At 29.5% G+C, this 17,689-nt stretch overlaps 1 protein-coding gene across 1 annotated transcript; it reads left to right on the top strand.

The window, feature by feature from the left end:
* Window positions 1–269: 269 nt before the first annotated feature.
* On the top strand, window positions 270–14,473 carry LOC116030415 (disease resistance protein RPM1-like). Its single transcript, XM_031272660.1, has 3 exons — window positions 270–393; window positions 608–667; window positions 11,434–14,473. Exon 3 carries the CDS (start codon window positions 11,530–11,532, stop codon window positions 14,230–14,232), a length of 2,703 nt encoding a protein of 900 aa, XP_031128520.1. The 5' UTR covers window positions 270–393; window positions 608–667; window positions 11,434–11,529; the 3' UTR covers window positions 14,233–14,473.
* The last annotated feature ends 3,216 nt before the right edge of the window (window positions 14,474–17,689 follow it).

Below are 17,689 nucleotides of genomic sequence, written 5' to 3'. Positions count from 1 at the left end.
GGGCCAGCTTTCAGAGTAAATGTGCATATACCAAAAAAAACAATAAAATTAACATTCCAAGTAATTTTCTTTTCCTAGAATTTAAATTTAATTTCTTCTTAATTCTTTTGCGAAAAATCAAACCAGCCACAGCCCACAAGTACGTGTTTATGCATTAACGTCAAAGCCAACCTATTTTACTGAAGTGATGTTGGGTTTAAATTTACAATAATGCCCTTTCTTTGTCTTTTAAAGCCTACGCAACATTTTTGTTTTTGGAGCAAACCATTTCCATAGAAAGAAACAGAGACTTACAGGCAGTGGAAGAAAGTGCGAAAAAAATCAAAAAAAAAAAAAAAATCATCTCCCATTTTCTTCAAGCTTCGATCCTAGTTTTATTTGGGTATGAGTTAGGTGAGTATGACTGTATGAGCTCCATTTTCATTCTACTTCTCTTGGATATAATTTTTTTTTAGACTAATTAAATTGTTGAGACTTAGTCTATTGTTAATTTGTGTTGGCTTAGTCTTGTGGTTTTGGTGTAACTTGTTTATTTATTGATTGTTTTTGCACTGAATAAATCAGTTTAGTTCTAACTCTCACATAAACTTGGTGTTTGATAAATTAGGATTTTCGGCAATAATTACGTCGTGGGTCAGCTAAATATCTCAGATTTGAAAGATTTTTGGTAAGTTCCTTTATTCTTGTAAAATTATAGAGGTGAGAAGCATTTTCCAAAAGTTATTACTTACATTTGGAATCTCTATTATTTATTTATTTTGAATACCTATTTTGGTTAGAATTAATATTTCCAAAATATATATTTGAACTTTGTTTAGAATATGATTTGTAAATTATTTTAAAGATATTCTTGAGCATGCCTAAATTTGGATATTATGAGTATATGAAAATGCGTAATTCTACTATAGTCAAACTGTTAAAGTAACTTTAGTAGGTTTATTTGATTTTTTATTTTATTTTATTTTATTTTATTTTTGTTTACTACTGCGCGTTGCACATCTTTCTGGTAGATTTTTGTAAACGAGTAAGATTTGCATCGTAAAGAATTGAGGGGTCTACATACTAATGCTAATACATTTTGTTACCGTCATCAAAACCTATATATATATATAAACAATTATTCTTAACAAGTTTCCGTTTTTAATGATATCCGAAATACTATACGTATACCCAAAAGATAAAGAGTTTGCTACATCGCCATAAGTACTCACACACTCACAAACATATTACTTTATATATTGAGATAAACAGTTGAGTACAACAAATTAGTACATAATTTCAAGAATAAACATAAAATATACAGAGATAAACAGATAACCCTTCCTTATTTCTCCTGATGCGAAACCAGGGCCCATTTTTTGATTTGCGTGGCCATGTGCTGATAAATAAGTGAGGCTTTATCAAAGTATTAATAAACTGCGAATTAAAGAAAAATTGCAAAGAGAAAAATACAAAAAATTTAATTTTGAGCCAATATAATCACAAATACATATATTAATTATTAGGCCATGGTTGAACTAGGGACCCCAAAATTTTGGAGTCCTGTGTGGTCACACATCTTACACGCCCTAAAATCCGGCCTGATGCTCACTTCTTTTCCTTTAAAGTGTCAGCATCTAACCCTTATTGCTTCTTGAGTCATTTATATGATCTTCTATATATTTAAGCTCTCCTTCAACTCTTCCTTCTATCTTCTTAATTTCACCTTCTTCTGCTTGCTTCAACAGTGCAACTTGATAGCTAGGCAATCTCTTCTTTTTGCTTGATGTACTAGTCATGGGTCTTAATTTCCATCTTCAAATTCTTTTTCTGCTTAGAGGGCTGTCTAGGCACCAAAGTTAAGCTTGCTTCATACTCCACCCTTGATTGATGAATGATAGCCTCTAAGTTGTGCTGATAATGTCCATCGATCCCTATCAAATTCCTCTAGATTTTTTTTTTTAATGTAGGACAACACTTTTTCAAAGCCTCTAGGGAAAATGGCAAGTTTGGTCTCTGAGTTATAATGGTAGTGATGACTCAGTCCCTGAGTTACGACCTTATCCATTTTAAGTCTCTCAGTTATGAGCGATGTGGGCGCATTTGGCCTCCGACAATTAAAATTGACGGAAAAGTATAAAAAATTATTTAAAATTTGAGTGGTAAAGTAAGAAATTTACATTTTATTCACTTTCTTATATTGAAACCACTTTTGCAACATTATTTTCAACTTCCTAGCTTTCTATTTAAAGGTTGTTCAATTCCAAAAGTAATTCAATAATCCTTGTATGACTTGTTAGGAACATAAGTTTGTGACTCAGTACAAACAAGAGAACACTTGATCATCATTGTCTTCAAGCATGTAAAGCACACCATCAAAGTTTCTAATTTCCTTTACTAAACAACAAGGGAAATCAAACCATAACTTTTGAAATATAAGAAGATGCCAAATTTCTCAAGTTATTTTTAATACGAAAAATTCTTTCGTAAGCTCTGCAGTAAATCAAGAATATAATCGTCTATCCTGATAATATATCAAAATTATAATATATATATATATATATATATATATTTTCAAGGGATTCGAATTTTTAGAAAAATTAATCCCAACAAAAACGAAAGAAAAAAATAAGGAGAAGGAAAAATCCAAATTGTGTGTACCACACATTCTCCTTAAAACCAATTTGCTACCTCGTGAGGGTGCTAGAAGAATTATAGTGTCAATCTCCCAAGATAAAATGAATTACCGTAATATAGTTGAGCACTCAAGCTATATTACTCTCGGCAAACTAGAACAGATGGCGAGCACTTCGACTTTTTTATTGAAAGTGTGGTAGAATTTTCAAGAAGAAAATATTTTTGTAGAAGAGAGGAGAAAAAATCAACAAAAGTTTTGATTAGTTCAAAACCCAGAAGCCAAATAATCTGCTCAACACCAAGTCTTTATATAGAGAATTATGAAAATATTGACATTAACATGGCACAATAAATTTAATTTAATAATCGAATTATAACGTTTGAAACTGTCATACTAATTATCACAATAATATCAATGATTATAAAATTAAGTATAATTAATTTGTATCAACCATTAATAACATGTCTCAAAACACCTAAATAGTCGAGAAATACGTACTGAAAATCTAATTAACCTTTTAGAATTCACTGAAAAGTAATTAACTTTTCAGATTGTACCGAAAGTTACAACACTACTTTACGCACCGCAAGGTGCTAGATTAAGCACTAATTGGTGCATTAAAGCACCATTTGGTGCTTTGCTTTAATAAGCACCGGATAGTACATACTGAACATAACACCCAAAAATATAATGCTTTATCCAAAGAGCACCGCAAGGTGCTAATCAACCTCAAAGCACATAAATGTGCTTAACAAGTAACTTTTTTACTTCTCTCAGATTTACCTTGAGAATCAATTTCATATTCACCCATTAATCATTTTTAGTATACAATATATCAATTTCTTACTCTCATTACGAAAAATCCAAATTCACTTTTACCTGATCCAAATCGAAAAGTGGATCTCACATATATATTTGTACCATAACATGACCAAATGTCAGTTTTGCTAAAAAAATTCCAACAATCCCCCACATGAATGAATATTGATTTTTGGGACGTGAAAAATTGGTATGATTGTTCTCAAAAGGAGTCTTATCGAGTTTCTTGCGAGAAATCTTACTCAAAAGGCAATTGCTTGTCAAAACTATCTCACCCCATCCACTTTTTTTGGGTAGGCCCAAACTTATCAATATTGCATTCATAATCTCTTCCAATGTGTGATTTTTAATTACGTGCTGAAATAGCATTCGATTTAGGTGAATACGATGTCGTACTCTCGTGTACGATACCAACACTAGCATAGAACTCACCAATAGGTGTTTCATACTCATTACCCCTATCGCTTCTAACCTTTTTAATTTTCTAATTAAGTTGGTTTTCCACTCCATTCTTACATTCCATTCTTATAAAGAATGAATTTATCAACAGTTTCATCTTTGCTCTTGACCACATACATATAACAATATCATACATCGCTATGGATTAATTCAAGTGGAATGTAAACCGGGACACCGGGTGCCACTGCCACAAGGTCTTTGGCGAATTTTCGTTAATTTTGTCTCAACACAAATCTCGCATTTATGATTATAGTTAATTTGGAATGTGGTAATATGGTCTAAGTTAATTAATCTATGTATAGTGTTAAAATTAACATGATCGAGTCTATCATGCCACAAACATTAAGACTCAAGCAAGTAGGCTAAAGTAATAACACTTTTATTAATTACGATTATTACATCGAGCTTGAAAAATCCACCTAGTACATAACCATTGCCTACATACATTCCAGATTTAGACAAAACATCTTGTTTGACTCAAAAATCATTCAGAAGTCATTATTGTTCAACAGTGAACCAAAAACCATGTTTTTCTAGAGCTCGTGCACATACAAATCATTGTTTGAGTCACTCTTTCCTAGAGGTCATCTTAAGAACTTTTAATGACTTTTGTAAACTTTTAAAAATAAAAAAAATTTATAAAAGTCAATAAAAAATTATAACTGTTTGCAGGGACGTATCCATGAATTTGTTTCAGTGGGGGCGAAATATTAGAATAAAATAGATAGTAAAGGAAGAAATACTTAAAAGAAATATAATCACAAATATTATTGGATATAGGCGATAAATAAAACACATCAAAACTTTATAAAAATATTTATAACAAAATATGAAACATAATTAATTTGATAAATTAATTCAAATAGAAAACAAATTATAAATTACATATCTCACTATATATATCTACTATACTAATAAGAGCCAAAGAGAGTTAGACCTAAAATGGGTAGAAAAAATGACGGTCAATTTATTTAATCAAATGGACTGTTCAGATGAATTATTTAAACAAATAGATGGTTAAGATAATTCAGATTAATATTATTAATATAGATTACCTAATTTAACCTTACTTTTATGATTATCCGTTAAGTTTTCCGTTAAATATTATATTCTCCGTTAATATTCCGTTAACTTTTAACTTACCCATTAATTTATATAAGAAAGATTTTAGGTTCGAACCTCATCTCAATCAAATTTGACATAATTAAGTTTAATTTCTCACTCTATTTTACTCTTATTAAATTAAATTAAATAAATTAGTAGTTACAACAAAAAATGATACATATGTATTTCTTTAATTTAGAATTATGTGTCTACAATACCTTTATTTGAAAAAAAAATATTCATTATCAAAAAATTAAATTAAATAAGAGAAATAATTTCATTAGTTATATTGTCTTTATTTTCTCTCATGCAAAGATTCTTTACATTCAAATTTATCAATTGATATTCATTACATTGTCCATTATCTTATTTTTACAATATCTTGTAATTATATATCAAAGTTATAGTACAAAATAATGTTATATATATATTTACCTAGTATTTTATTAATATTATGAAAAAAAATTAAAATAATTTGAAACTAATTATATTAACTACTTGGGGATTGGTTGACAAAGAGAGTACTCAAATAATAACCCAACAAATTGAAGCGAAATCACTCTATTTTACTTTTATTGAATTAAATAAATAAATTAGTAGTTAACCAAAAAATATACATATGTATTTCTTTAATACCATGAAAAAAATAAAAAAGAATTGTTTGAAACCAATCATATTAACTACTTCGGGGATTTGTTGACAATGAAAGTACTCAAATAACTCATTACCCAGCAAATTGAAACGAGAAACTAACTTTTAATATCTTTAGAATACATAATATTTTAAATTGTCAAATTTTCATTAATTTATTTAATCTTTTTTCTTAAACTAGGAATTTTCTTTATCGACAATAACTCATTCAACAATAATGGTTGAACCAAATGAACCCCAAGCAGAACACCTAAAGGAAAGTCCATAGCTACTATATCATAATCTCATTGCATGACGTTGTCATCTATGCTACCAACAATAACCGAATTGCAAATAACACACTACCAATAAAAAGGAAGAGAACAAATAGTAAAGATGAAGACAATGACAATGTTACTCAAAAGAGAATTAAGAACACTTAGAAAAATTTAAATTAAAAGTAGTATTTATTTAGACTATCAGTTTTAGACCAAATATTTAGACTATCGATTTTACAAGGTTGCAAACATTTATTTTAGTAATGATTATAATGAATTCTCTATATTATCTTAGATTCATATATTTTGAGTTAGATATTTAAATAAAAAAATTCGACATTCAATTACCCATGTATAAATTTCTCCTATATAATCTTGCATTGATATACTTTCAAATATTTATTTAAATATAAACATTGGACATTAACCATTTATAACCATAAAAAAGTCATTAAAGAAGCTAAAAACACTTTTGCTTGCCATCTTGTCTAGGTAAATCTTTATTTATTAAATCTGTTTTTATATATTTATATCTAAAACATATATATATATATATATATACATATATATACATACAAGGCTATATAAGGGGGGGGGGGAGGGGGTGAGTGGGGGCAGCTGCCCTCACTGCCCCCATAGTGGCTCCGTCAGTGACTGTTTGTGACATAAAGAGTTAGTCATACAAAGTTTACAAAAGTTTAAAAAGATTTTATGAAAACTATTTAAAATCTATAAAAATTAATCATTTTAATTAAAAGTATTTTAAAATATAAAGAAGACATGATTGAAAACACCCCTGAAAGATTTTTACAAGAATCAATCTTTGGATAGGTCACACTATTGTGAGATCGTCTCACGGATCTTTATCATCTATAGTCATGACGGATGCTACTTAACATTTATATTATGGTTAACGGGTTTGGTTAACAAAAATAATATATGAATAATGAAATTTAAATTTTATGAAAAAGAATAAAGTTATAGTTTATATTATAACTAGTTTTACACTCGCATTGCGCGAATGAGTTAATGCCCATTGTTTATATTTAAATAAATATTTGAATGAAAATCAATGCAATATTATATAGGAGAAATTTATACATAGGTAATTGAATGCCGAATTTGTTTATTTAAATATGTAACTCAAAGATATGAATCCAAGATAATATAGGAAATTCATTATAATTGTCACTAAAATAAATGTTTGCAATATTGTAAAATCGATAGTCTAAATATTTGGTCTAAAAATAATAGTCTAAATAAATACTACTTTTGATTTGAATTTTTCTATGTATTCTTAATTCTCTTTTGAGTAACATTATCATTGTCTTCATCTTTACTATTTGTTCTCTTCCTTTTTGTTGGTAGTGTGTTATTTGCAATTGAGTTATTGTTGGTAGCATAGATGACAACGTCATGCAATAAGATTATGATATAGGAGCTATGGGCTCCTTTAGGTGTTCTGCTCGGGGTTCATTTGGTTCAACCATTATTGTTTAATGAGTTATCGTGGATAAAGAAATTCCTAGTTTAAGGAAAAAGATTAAATAAATTAGTAAAAAATTGAAAATTTTAAATATGATGTGTTCCAAAGATATTAAAAGGTGGTTTATCGTTTCAATTTGCTGGGTAATGAGTTATTTTAGTACTTTCATTGTCAACAAATCTCCCAAATAGTTAATATGATTGGTTTCAAACTATTCTTTTGTTATTTTTTTTCATGGTATTAATAAAATACTTGGTAAATTAAATAAATATATAACATTATTTTGTATTATAACTTTGATATTTAATTATAAGATAGTGTAAAAAGAACATAATGGACAATGTAATGAATATCAATTGATGAATTTGAATGTACAAAATCTTTGCATTAGAGAAAATAAAGACAATATAATGAAATTATTTTTCTTATTTAATTTATTGATAATGAATATATTTTTTTTTTTAAATAAAGACATTGTAGACACATAATTCTAAATTAAAGAAATGCACATGTATCATTTTTTGTTGTAACTACTAATTTATTTAATTCAATAAGAGTAAAATAAAGTGATCCCGCTTCAATTTGTTGGGTCATTGAGTACTCTCTTTGTCAACCAATCCCCAAGTAGTTAATATAATTAGTTTCAAATTATTTTAAATTTTTTTTTCATGGTATTAATAAAATACTCGGTAAATAAATATATAACATTATTTTGTATTATAACTTTGATATTTAATTACAAGATATTGTAAAAATAAGATAATGGACAATGTAATGAATATCTATCAATTGATAAATTTGAATATAAAGAATCTTTGCATGGGAAAAAATAAAGACAATATAACTAATAAAATTATTTCTCTTATTTAATTTAATTTAATTTTTTTTATAATGAATAATTTTTTCAAATAAACGTATTGTAGACACATAATTCTAAATTAAAGAAATACATATGTATCATTTTTTGTTATAGCTAGTAATTTATTTCTACATCTACAATCTTAATAAGAGCCAATAATGTTAAGGTTTTAACGGGAAGAAAAAAATGTTGGTGTAATTATTTACTTAAACAAATGGTTTATATTATTTTTATTTTAGTAATTTTTTTTATGATTTTCATTCTTTACCCTCTATTATTTTATTTTCTTCCCTTAAATAACCCACATTCCGTTAACTTTTAACTTTAGTAACGGAATATTCCGTTAACTTTTAACTTACACATTAATTTCTATAAGTAAGGTTCTAGGTTCGAATCATATTAACTACTTTTGTATAATGTTATATAATTATATTCATAGAAAAAAAATTAAACCAATCATATTAACTACTTAAGGAAGATTTGTTGGCACATAAAATATTCAAATAACCCAATAAATTGAAGCAAGAACTACCCCGTAATATTTTTTGGATTACATCATAGTTGTTCACTTTAAAGGTAAATCATATTTATTTATTAATTTGATTTAAAATGTATAAATTTTTATTACCAAAAGTAATATTTATTTATACTATCATTTTTAGACCAAGTATTCTGACTATCGGTTTTACAAAATTGTAAACATTTATTTTAGTAACAATTATAATCAATCTCTCATATATTATCTTGCATTCATATACTTTGAATTACCGATTTAAATAAACAAATTCAACATTCAATTACATATGCATGAACATCTCCTATATAATCTTGTATTAATATACTTTGAAGTACTTATTTAAAAATAAATATTGGACATTATCCTATTCGCGCAACGCGCGTGAAAAAAACTAGTAATTTAATAAGAGTAAAATAGAGTGAGGACTTAATTATGTCAAATTTGATTGGGATGGGTTTGAACTTAAGACCTTTCTTATAAAAATTAATGGGTAAGTTAAAAGTTAACGAAATATTAACGGAGAAGAGAATATTTAACGGAAAACTTAACAGATAATCATATAATTAATGATAAATTAGGAAATTGCAAGGAAAATAAAATAGAAATCTAAACAATCTGAACAATCCATTTGATTAAATAATTTGACCGTCGTTTTTCTACACATTTTAGGCCTAACTTTCTTTGACTCTTGTTAGTATAGTAGATATAGATATTTAGTTAGTAAAAATGAAATTATTGAGTTGAGAATATTCATTTTATTGTTTGGGATGTTAGAAAATATTTTTGTCAATTGTGATATTATCAACATTAACAATTTATATTAAAATAAAACTGATTTCTTTATCTGCTTTTCATTGTGATTATTTTAAGAGCAAATTGCCATTTTGGTCCACTGACTATAGGGGTCATGTTAATTTCAATCCACGACTTTCAAAAGTGTTAATTGCATACCATGACTTTTCAATTTGTATCAATTTTGATCACTCCGGCCAAATTGGCCGCCAAATTTCGCCGGAAAATTTTAAAAGTTAAAATAAAGAGGGTATTTTAGTCATTTCACATTTCTTTTATTCTTCTCCGGCGAATTATTCTTTTTTTCCGGCGAATTCTTCTTCTTCTCCGGCCAAGAGATGCAAACCTAGATTTTTTTTAATTGTCTATTCGTAGTTCAGGACAAAGGATTTAAAGTCTTAAACCCCATTTCTAAAATTATGTTTTTAGTTAGTAATGGCTGAAACTCATATACAAGTGGTAAAATCAGAGCCTGAAAATGAAGCCACTCCTTTGCTTCTCACAGAGCAAATCGAAATACATGCAAATACAGAAGACAAAGCAGCAAATTGCACCTATCCTGATGGCACCCATCTAGCCAAAGCCCTTCAAAGACTGGAATTTTTTTTTTTGGGTTTTCTTTTCTGTGCTTGCTTTGGCGCTGCCGCTGCTGATTCTTCAGCTTTTCCGATTGCCCAGTCTGTGAGGCTGTTCAAATCAAGAGCTTTGAGATTGGTATCTCTGATTGCCCAAACCTAGGTTTTTTTGCATTGCTTGGCCGGAGCAAACGAAGAATTCGCCGGGAAGAAGAAATGTGAAATGACTAAAATACCCTCGTTATTTTAACTTTTAAAATTTTCCGGCGACATTTGGCCGCCAATTTGGCCGGAGTGACCAAAATTGATACAAATTAAAAAGTCATGGTATGCAATTAACACTTTTAAAAGTCGTGGATTGAAATTAACAGGACCCCTATAGTCAGTGGACCAAAATGACAATTTGCTCTTATTTTAATGTCACCTTGAAAATGTATAATTAAAAAAAAAACTTCAAGTTTGCAAATTGCAAAATATGCATTGGATGGAACATGCAAATAATCATAAGACTTGAACTTTATTTTTATTTTTATTTTTTATAGGTGGTAGATTGAAATAAATATGGCATTTGGCATAGCTAGATTAAATATAAAAGGAATAAGGTTCAAATTCGCCACTTAACGTAACCTGAAAGTGCAATTAGGCCACTGAATAAAAAAAATGTGTAATTAGGCCACTGAAGACTCCAAATGCATACAATTTCACCTGATAGCAGGTTACCTTCCTTTTAATCAGGTTGTCTGCTTACATGGATGGTGAGAGTTGATATTTTATAATTTTTATTAATAATAAACTTTAAAATTAAAAATTAAATTAAAAAATAATATTTAAAAAATAATATTTTTAAATTTTTATTTTTATTTTAATATTTATTAATAATAAACTTAAAAAATAATTAAAATATTAAAATATTAAAAAATTAAAAAAGTAATATTAAAAATTACTCCGTATTAAAAATATTAACAAATAATATTTAAAAATTAATTAATATTTTTTATTTTTTATTTTTTTATATTTATAAATTATTTTAAAATGTCATATCACCATCCAGGTAAGCAGGCAACCTGATGAAATGGAAGATAACCTGCTATCAGGTGAAATTGTATGCATTTGGATGGTTCAGTGACTTAATTGCACATTTTTTTCGTTCAATGGCCTAATTGCACTTACATGTTACGTTCAGTGGCCAATTTGAAACTTATTCCAATATAAAATAAATATATTTGGATATTAACATTGGTAATGAAATAAGAAATAAAGAAATCTTGGTTGAGCTCCATATCATTTCATTTTGCAGTCTAAAATCTTGTTTGAGGTCCCATAAAACAACACTGCCAAGTAGCGACCAATTCTTTGCCGGTGAGGAATACAAGTGATTTAAGTTTCTGTACTAATGGCGGAAGCTGCTGTAGAGTTTCTGTTGGACAAACTATCAGCGGTGATCAGGGAAGAGTGGTCACTCTTGGGAGGGATTAGAGAAGACGCACAATACATCATGAATGCCTTGAATCGTCTAAAGGCAGCTTTGAGAGTTGCTGACGAGAGGGAAGAAATGGATCCTCAAGTTAAAGCTTGGGTGAAGATAGTCCGGGAGCTGGCTTATGACACCGAAGATGTTCTTGACGAATTCCTGTTCCGCTTTGGAGGTCGCAACACTGGTGGAGGATTGTTCACTAAGATGAAGAACAAATACAATTCTGCCAAGAACTTGAGAGCTCAGCACAGGCTTGCACTTGCACTGCAAAAGATCAAGGCCAGAATCAGCGAAAACTCCCAATATCAGCCAATCTTGCCAACAACAACTGTTCACAACCAACAATTGCATGGCCGATGGGATACCGGTATTCCAGAAGAGTCGGATCTGGTAGGTTTTGAAAATTCCAAGCAGTCTCTTATTCAACTCCTTCTTGGCGCTGTTGATGATGATTTGAGGGTTCACTCTGTGGTGGGCATGGGGGGATTGGGGAAGACCACTTTGGTTAAAAAGGCTTATGATGATGCAAAAGTGAAAAAACACTTTCAGTATCGTGTGTGGGTTACTGTTTCTGAAACATTCAAGATTGGGGAGTTGCTGAAAGATGCAATTAAGCAACTAGTGAAGCAAACAAATAAAGAACTCCCACCAGATTTTGAAACCATGGGCTTTACTCAATTGAAAGATTTTGTTATAAACATTCTTTCAGAGCAAAGGTACATCATTGTTTTAGATGACGTATGGAGTTTTGATGTTTGGGACGCTATCAAATATGCTTTTCCTAGACAAAAGTTTGGTAGCCGAATAGTTATCACTACAAGGAATAGTGAAATAGGGCGGGATGCATGTCACCAAACCCAAGGTGATGTGTACGAGTTGAAGCTTTTGTCTGAGAAAGATTCATGGGGATTGTTTTGCAAAAAAACATTTTTGAGTGATTCATGTCCTCCACATTTGGTGAACATTGCTGAAGATATTGTAAATAAATGTGGTGGTCTGCCTCTAGCGATTGTGGTAATTGCCGGTAGTTTGGCTACCAAGGATAAGGATATTGCAGTATGGAAAAGTTTCCAGAATGGTTTGAACTTCCAATTGAAAACCAATGACAGGATGAAAAACTTGAAAAATCTATTATCCTTGAGTTACTATGATCTACCATATTATCTAAAGTATTGTTTCTTGTACTTTAGCATCTTCCTTGAGGATGCCATCATTAAAAAAAACAGAGTCATTCAACTATGGATTGCAGAAGGCTTTGTCAAGGAGGATGATCAACAAGTGAAAGAAGAAGTTGCTGAAGCTTATCTCAATGAGCTAATTCATCGAAATTTAATTCAAATTGCAAAGAAGTCTCATGCGGGAAAGATTATTGGCTTACGAATCCATGATATTTTACGAGAAATAATCCTTTCAAAGGCATTAGAGCAAAACTTTGCAGTCATCCTCACTGGACAGAACAAAGAATGGTTCGACAACAAGTGTCGACGCCTAATAATCCACAGATTTGATGATGACATTCTAAAGAGCACTTCCTCCAAAAGTCATATCCGTTCTTTACAGCTCTGTAATGATGAGGTACCACTGGTTTCATTATCAAAGCTGTTGTCTTTTGATTATTATATTCCTCTGAAGGTGTTAGATTTAAGAGGTACTCGTAATCTAAACAGAATTCCAAAGGAAGTTTTCAAGTTGTTTCATTTGAAGTATTTGAGTTTGAGGAACACAGGGTTAAGAAATGTTTCTAAATCCATAGGACGTCTTCAAAACTTAGAAATTCTTGACCTGAAGTACATAGATGTGTTTGAGTTGCCAGTTGAGATTGGAAAACTTCATAAACTCTGGCATCTCACTGTGGGCTCTATTCATAATGGTGCTGTTTGTGCTCCTCTTGAGATCGGGAGATTGTTGTTTTTACAGAGGTTGAGTTATGTACAAGCAAAGGAAACTAATGGCGTCAAAATGGTGTCTGAGATAGGTAATCTAACACAACTGAGAAAGCTTGAAGTTACAAATCTGAGACAAGAAGATGGAAAAGAATTATGTTCATCCATGGAAAAGTTGACAAACCTTATCTCTTTAAGCCTTGTGACTGCTCAAGAAAATGAAAATGAGATCCTTGATATCCAACATTCGTTATCTGCAGTTCCTCTTTGTCTTCGTACATTAAAATTGGGTGGGCGTCTAGAGAGGATCCCTCAATGGTTATCTTCACTTGTAAGCCTAACTAAACTACGGTTGTGGCGTAGTTGTGTTCTTGAAGATCCACTACTGCTTCTCCAAGATCTACCCTTGTTAGCACATCTTGAACTCTGGGACTCTTATGAAGGGGAAGGGTTGTGTTTCAAAGCTGGAAAGTTCCCAAAGCTCAAGTTTTTGGGTATTGGTGTTTTGAGGGCACTGAAATGGATAATGGTGGAGGAAGGTGCAATGCCCCATCTTGAAGAGCTCTGGTTGCGTGATTGCAAATTGCTTGAACAGGTACCTTTTGGTATTCAACATTTGTCTAAACTCAATTCATTTGTATTCATGGGTATGAACGATACATTGAAGCTTAGTTTAAAACCAAATGGGGAAAACTACACAAAAATATCTCACATTCCTCACATTAAAATTTATAAATGATGAGATATATAATGCATTTTCTGAATGACCAGAAAGTGTAGTATGTGCAAATGTCCATGTCTGTATATATATACACTTTGTTATTCATAAAAAAATAGTGTTCTAGTCGAATTTGATTTTGTATTTAATTGTACTTTATTTTAATTCAAGTGTTTAGGGAGTAAATAGAAGTCTTGAACATCAGAGCTCTTTTAAATATGTATATTAATTGATTGTAGATTATCATATGTTTATAATTTTATTTATTTTATTTGATATTATCCGACATTGTGGGAATCCATATGAGTAATATTTATTTTATTTGATATTATCCCACTCTGTGGGAATCCATATGAGTAATATATGGTCATGGAGGAGTTTATGCAATGGCAAACAGCTCAGGTGTGCTCTGCTGTGTAACTAAACTCCTACGTTGGTGAAACAAAAATACTAGATGCACTCCCAAAATCATACTCCCAACTTTTACTCCCAATTGTGTTTAAATTTGATTGGATGATGAAGAAAAGGGAATGAACAAACACCATGGCCCCCTATTAAATTGATCAATCAAAGCATGTCAACTCATATGGAGTAAAAAATGGGAGTGTGAATTGGGAGTACATGTAGAATTGCTCTTGGTGAAAATACCAGATGTTGAGATAATTTGTGATTGAAGGGGGTCTGTTTAAAATTTAAAAAAAAAATCACCTGTTTTAGTTTTCTAATTTTTCTTCAAATGAACTTTAGAGACAACTGGAACTTAAAATTTATAGCTCCTTTAACAATTAAAGGACCAAAATTGTAAAATTGAAATAGAATGACTAAATCTAAACTCTAAGATGCCAACTAGCTTGTAGCTCAATGATATCTGTGTAGCTCTATCAAATGAACAAATACCAATTTTGGTCCCACGACTATTAGCAAAATGACAATTTTGGTCCACATGTTTCATTTCTACTAATTTTGGTCCCACGACTATTGTTTTAGTACCAATTTTCATCCACGACTATTATTTTAGTGCCAAAATTTATCGCGCCGGTCACCCATCCGTTTAAAACGTGCAAAAATCTAAAATTGTTAGGCGTATTTTATCATTTTCAACTTAATATCTTAATTTGAGTATGAATAAATGGATTTAAGTCCTAAAATCAATCAAAATTCACAATTTTCCTCCTCATTTTACCTTTATTTGAGGAGGAGAATTGTGAATTGTGATCGATCTTAGGGCTTAAATCTTTTTATTCATGCTCAAATTTGGATATTGAGTTGAAAATGACGAAAATACATTTAAAAATTTTAGATTTTGGCACATTTTAAATAGATGGGTGACCGGCGCGATAAATTTTGACACTAAAACAGTAGTCGTGGGACCAAAATTGGTACTAAAACAATAGTTGTAGGACCAAAATTGGTAGAAATTAAACATGTAGACCAAAATTGACATTTTACTAATAGTCGTAAGACCAAAATTAGTATTTGCTCAAAACAACATCATAATTAAAATTGAAGCAGCATATATTTTCCTCCTGTTTTGACAACATAAAAGGAACATCACTAAAACCAAACACTTTACGTTGATTTCCAAAATATCACCATATAAACACCTTATTATAATTTATTTTTTAAAAATGCAAGAACATACAAGCAGTTTTTTATAAAATTAAAAAAAAAAAAAACAATTGTATAGACTGAATTTATATATAAAAAAAAAAAAATTAGAAGTATCTACTAAGGTTTTCTAGCAAACTACCACGGATAGTCTATAAGATTTCTATAATACTAGTTTTATACGCGCATTGCGCGAATGTGTTAATGCCCAGTGTTTATATTTAAATAAATATTTGAAAGTATATCAATGCAAGATTATATGGGAGAAGTTTATACATGGGTAATTGAATGTCGAATTTTTTTTAATTTAAATATCTAACTCAAAGTATATGAATCCAAGATAATATAGAAAATTCATTATAATTATTACTAAAATAAATGTTTGCAACCTTGTAAAATCGATAGTCTAAATATTTGGTCTAAAAATGTAGTCTAAATAAATACTACTTTATTTTCATTTGAATTTTTCTAAGTGTTCTTAATTCTCTTTTGAGTAACATTGTCATTGTCTTCATCTTTACTATTTGTTCTCTTCCTTTTTGTTGGTAGTGTGTTATTTGCAATTCGGTTATTGTTGGTAGCATAGATGACAATGTCATGCAATGAGATTATGATATAGGAGTTATGAACTTTCCTTTAGGTGTTCTGCTTGGGGTTCATTTGGTTCAACCATTATTGTTGAATGAGTTATTGTGGATAAAGAAATCCCTAGTTTAAGAAAAAGAGATTAAATAAATTAATAAAAATTTGAAAATTTAAAATATTATATATTCCAAAAATATTAAAAGGTAGTTTCTCGCTTCAATTTGCTGGGTAATGGGTTATTTGAATACTTTCATCGTCAACAAATCCCCCAAGTAGTTAATATGATTGGTTTCAAACTATTCTTTTTTTTTTTTTTATTTTTTTCATGGTATTAAAGAAATACATATGTATCATTTTTTTGGTGTAACTACTAATTTATTTAATTTAATAAGAGTAATATAGAGCGATTCCGCTTCAATTTGTTGGGTTATTTGAGTACTCTCTTTGTCAACCAATCCCCAAGTAGTTAATATAATTAGTTTCAAATTATTTTAAATTTTTTTTCATAGTATTAATAAAATACTTGGTAAATAAATATATAACATTATTTTGTACTATAACTTTGATATTTAATTACAAGATATTGTAAAAATAAGATAATGGACAATGTAATGAATATTCAATTGATAAATTTGAATGTAAAGAATCTTTGCATGAGAGAAAATAAAGACAATATAACTAATGAAATTATTTCTTTTATTTAATTTAATTTTTTGATAATGAATAATTTTTTCAAATAAAGGTATTGTAGACATATAATTCTAAATTAAAGAAATACATATGTATCATTTTTTGTTATAGCTACTAATTTATTTAATTTAATAAGAGTAAATAGAGTGAAAAACTTAATTATGTCAAATTTGATTGAGATGAAGTTCGGACCTATGATCTTTCTTATAGAAATTAATGGGTAAGTTAAAAGTTAACGGAATATTAACGGAGAAGAGAATATTTAACGGAAAACTTAACGGATAATCATAAAAATAAGGTTAAATTAGGTAATCTCTATTAATAATATTAATCTGAATTATCTTAACCGTCTATTTGATTAAATAATTCATCTGAACCATCCATTTGATTAAATAATTTGACCGCCATTTTTTCTATCCATTTTAGGCCTAACTCTCTTTGGCTCTTGGCTCTTATTAATATAGTAGATAGTAGATATATGTGCACGCGCACGAGAGGCATATTCAAGTATTAATTAACGCTCATGAATCATGAGAGAATTAAGAGTTAATCTTATCAATCAATCTAGGGAAACTAACAACTTTGAATCATCTAA

This window comes from Ipomoea triloba, chromosome 9 (assembly GCF_003576645.1).
Source record: "Ipomoea triloba cultivar NCNSP0323 chromosome 9, ASM357664v1".
NCBI classification, from domain to species: domain Eukaryota; kingdom Viridiplantae; phylum Streptophyta; class Magnoliopsida; order Solanales; family Convolvulaceae; genus Ipomoea; species Ipomoea triloba.
Note: the sequence above shows the minus strand (reverse complement) of the source record. Positions and strands in the feature narration are given on the sequence as shown.

Coding starts and splice junctions, on each gene's coding strand:
- LOC116030415 (XM_031272660.1), top strand. CDS start 11,530: ATGGCGGAAGCTGCTGTAGAGTTTCTGTTGGACAAACTATCAGCGGTG.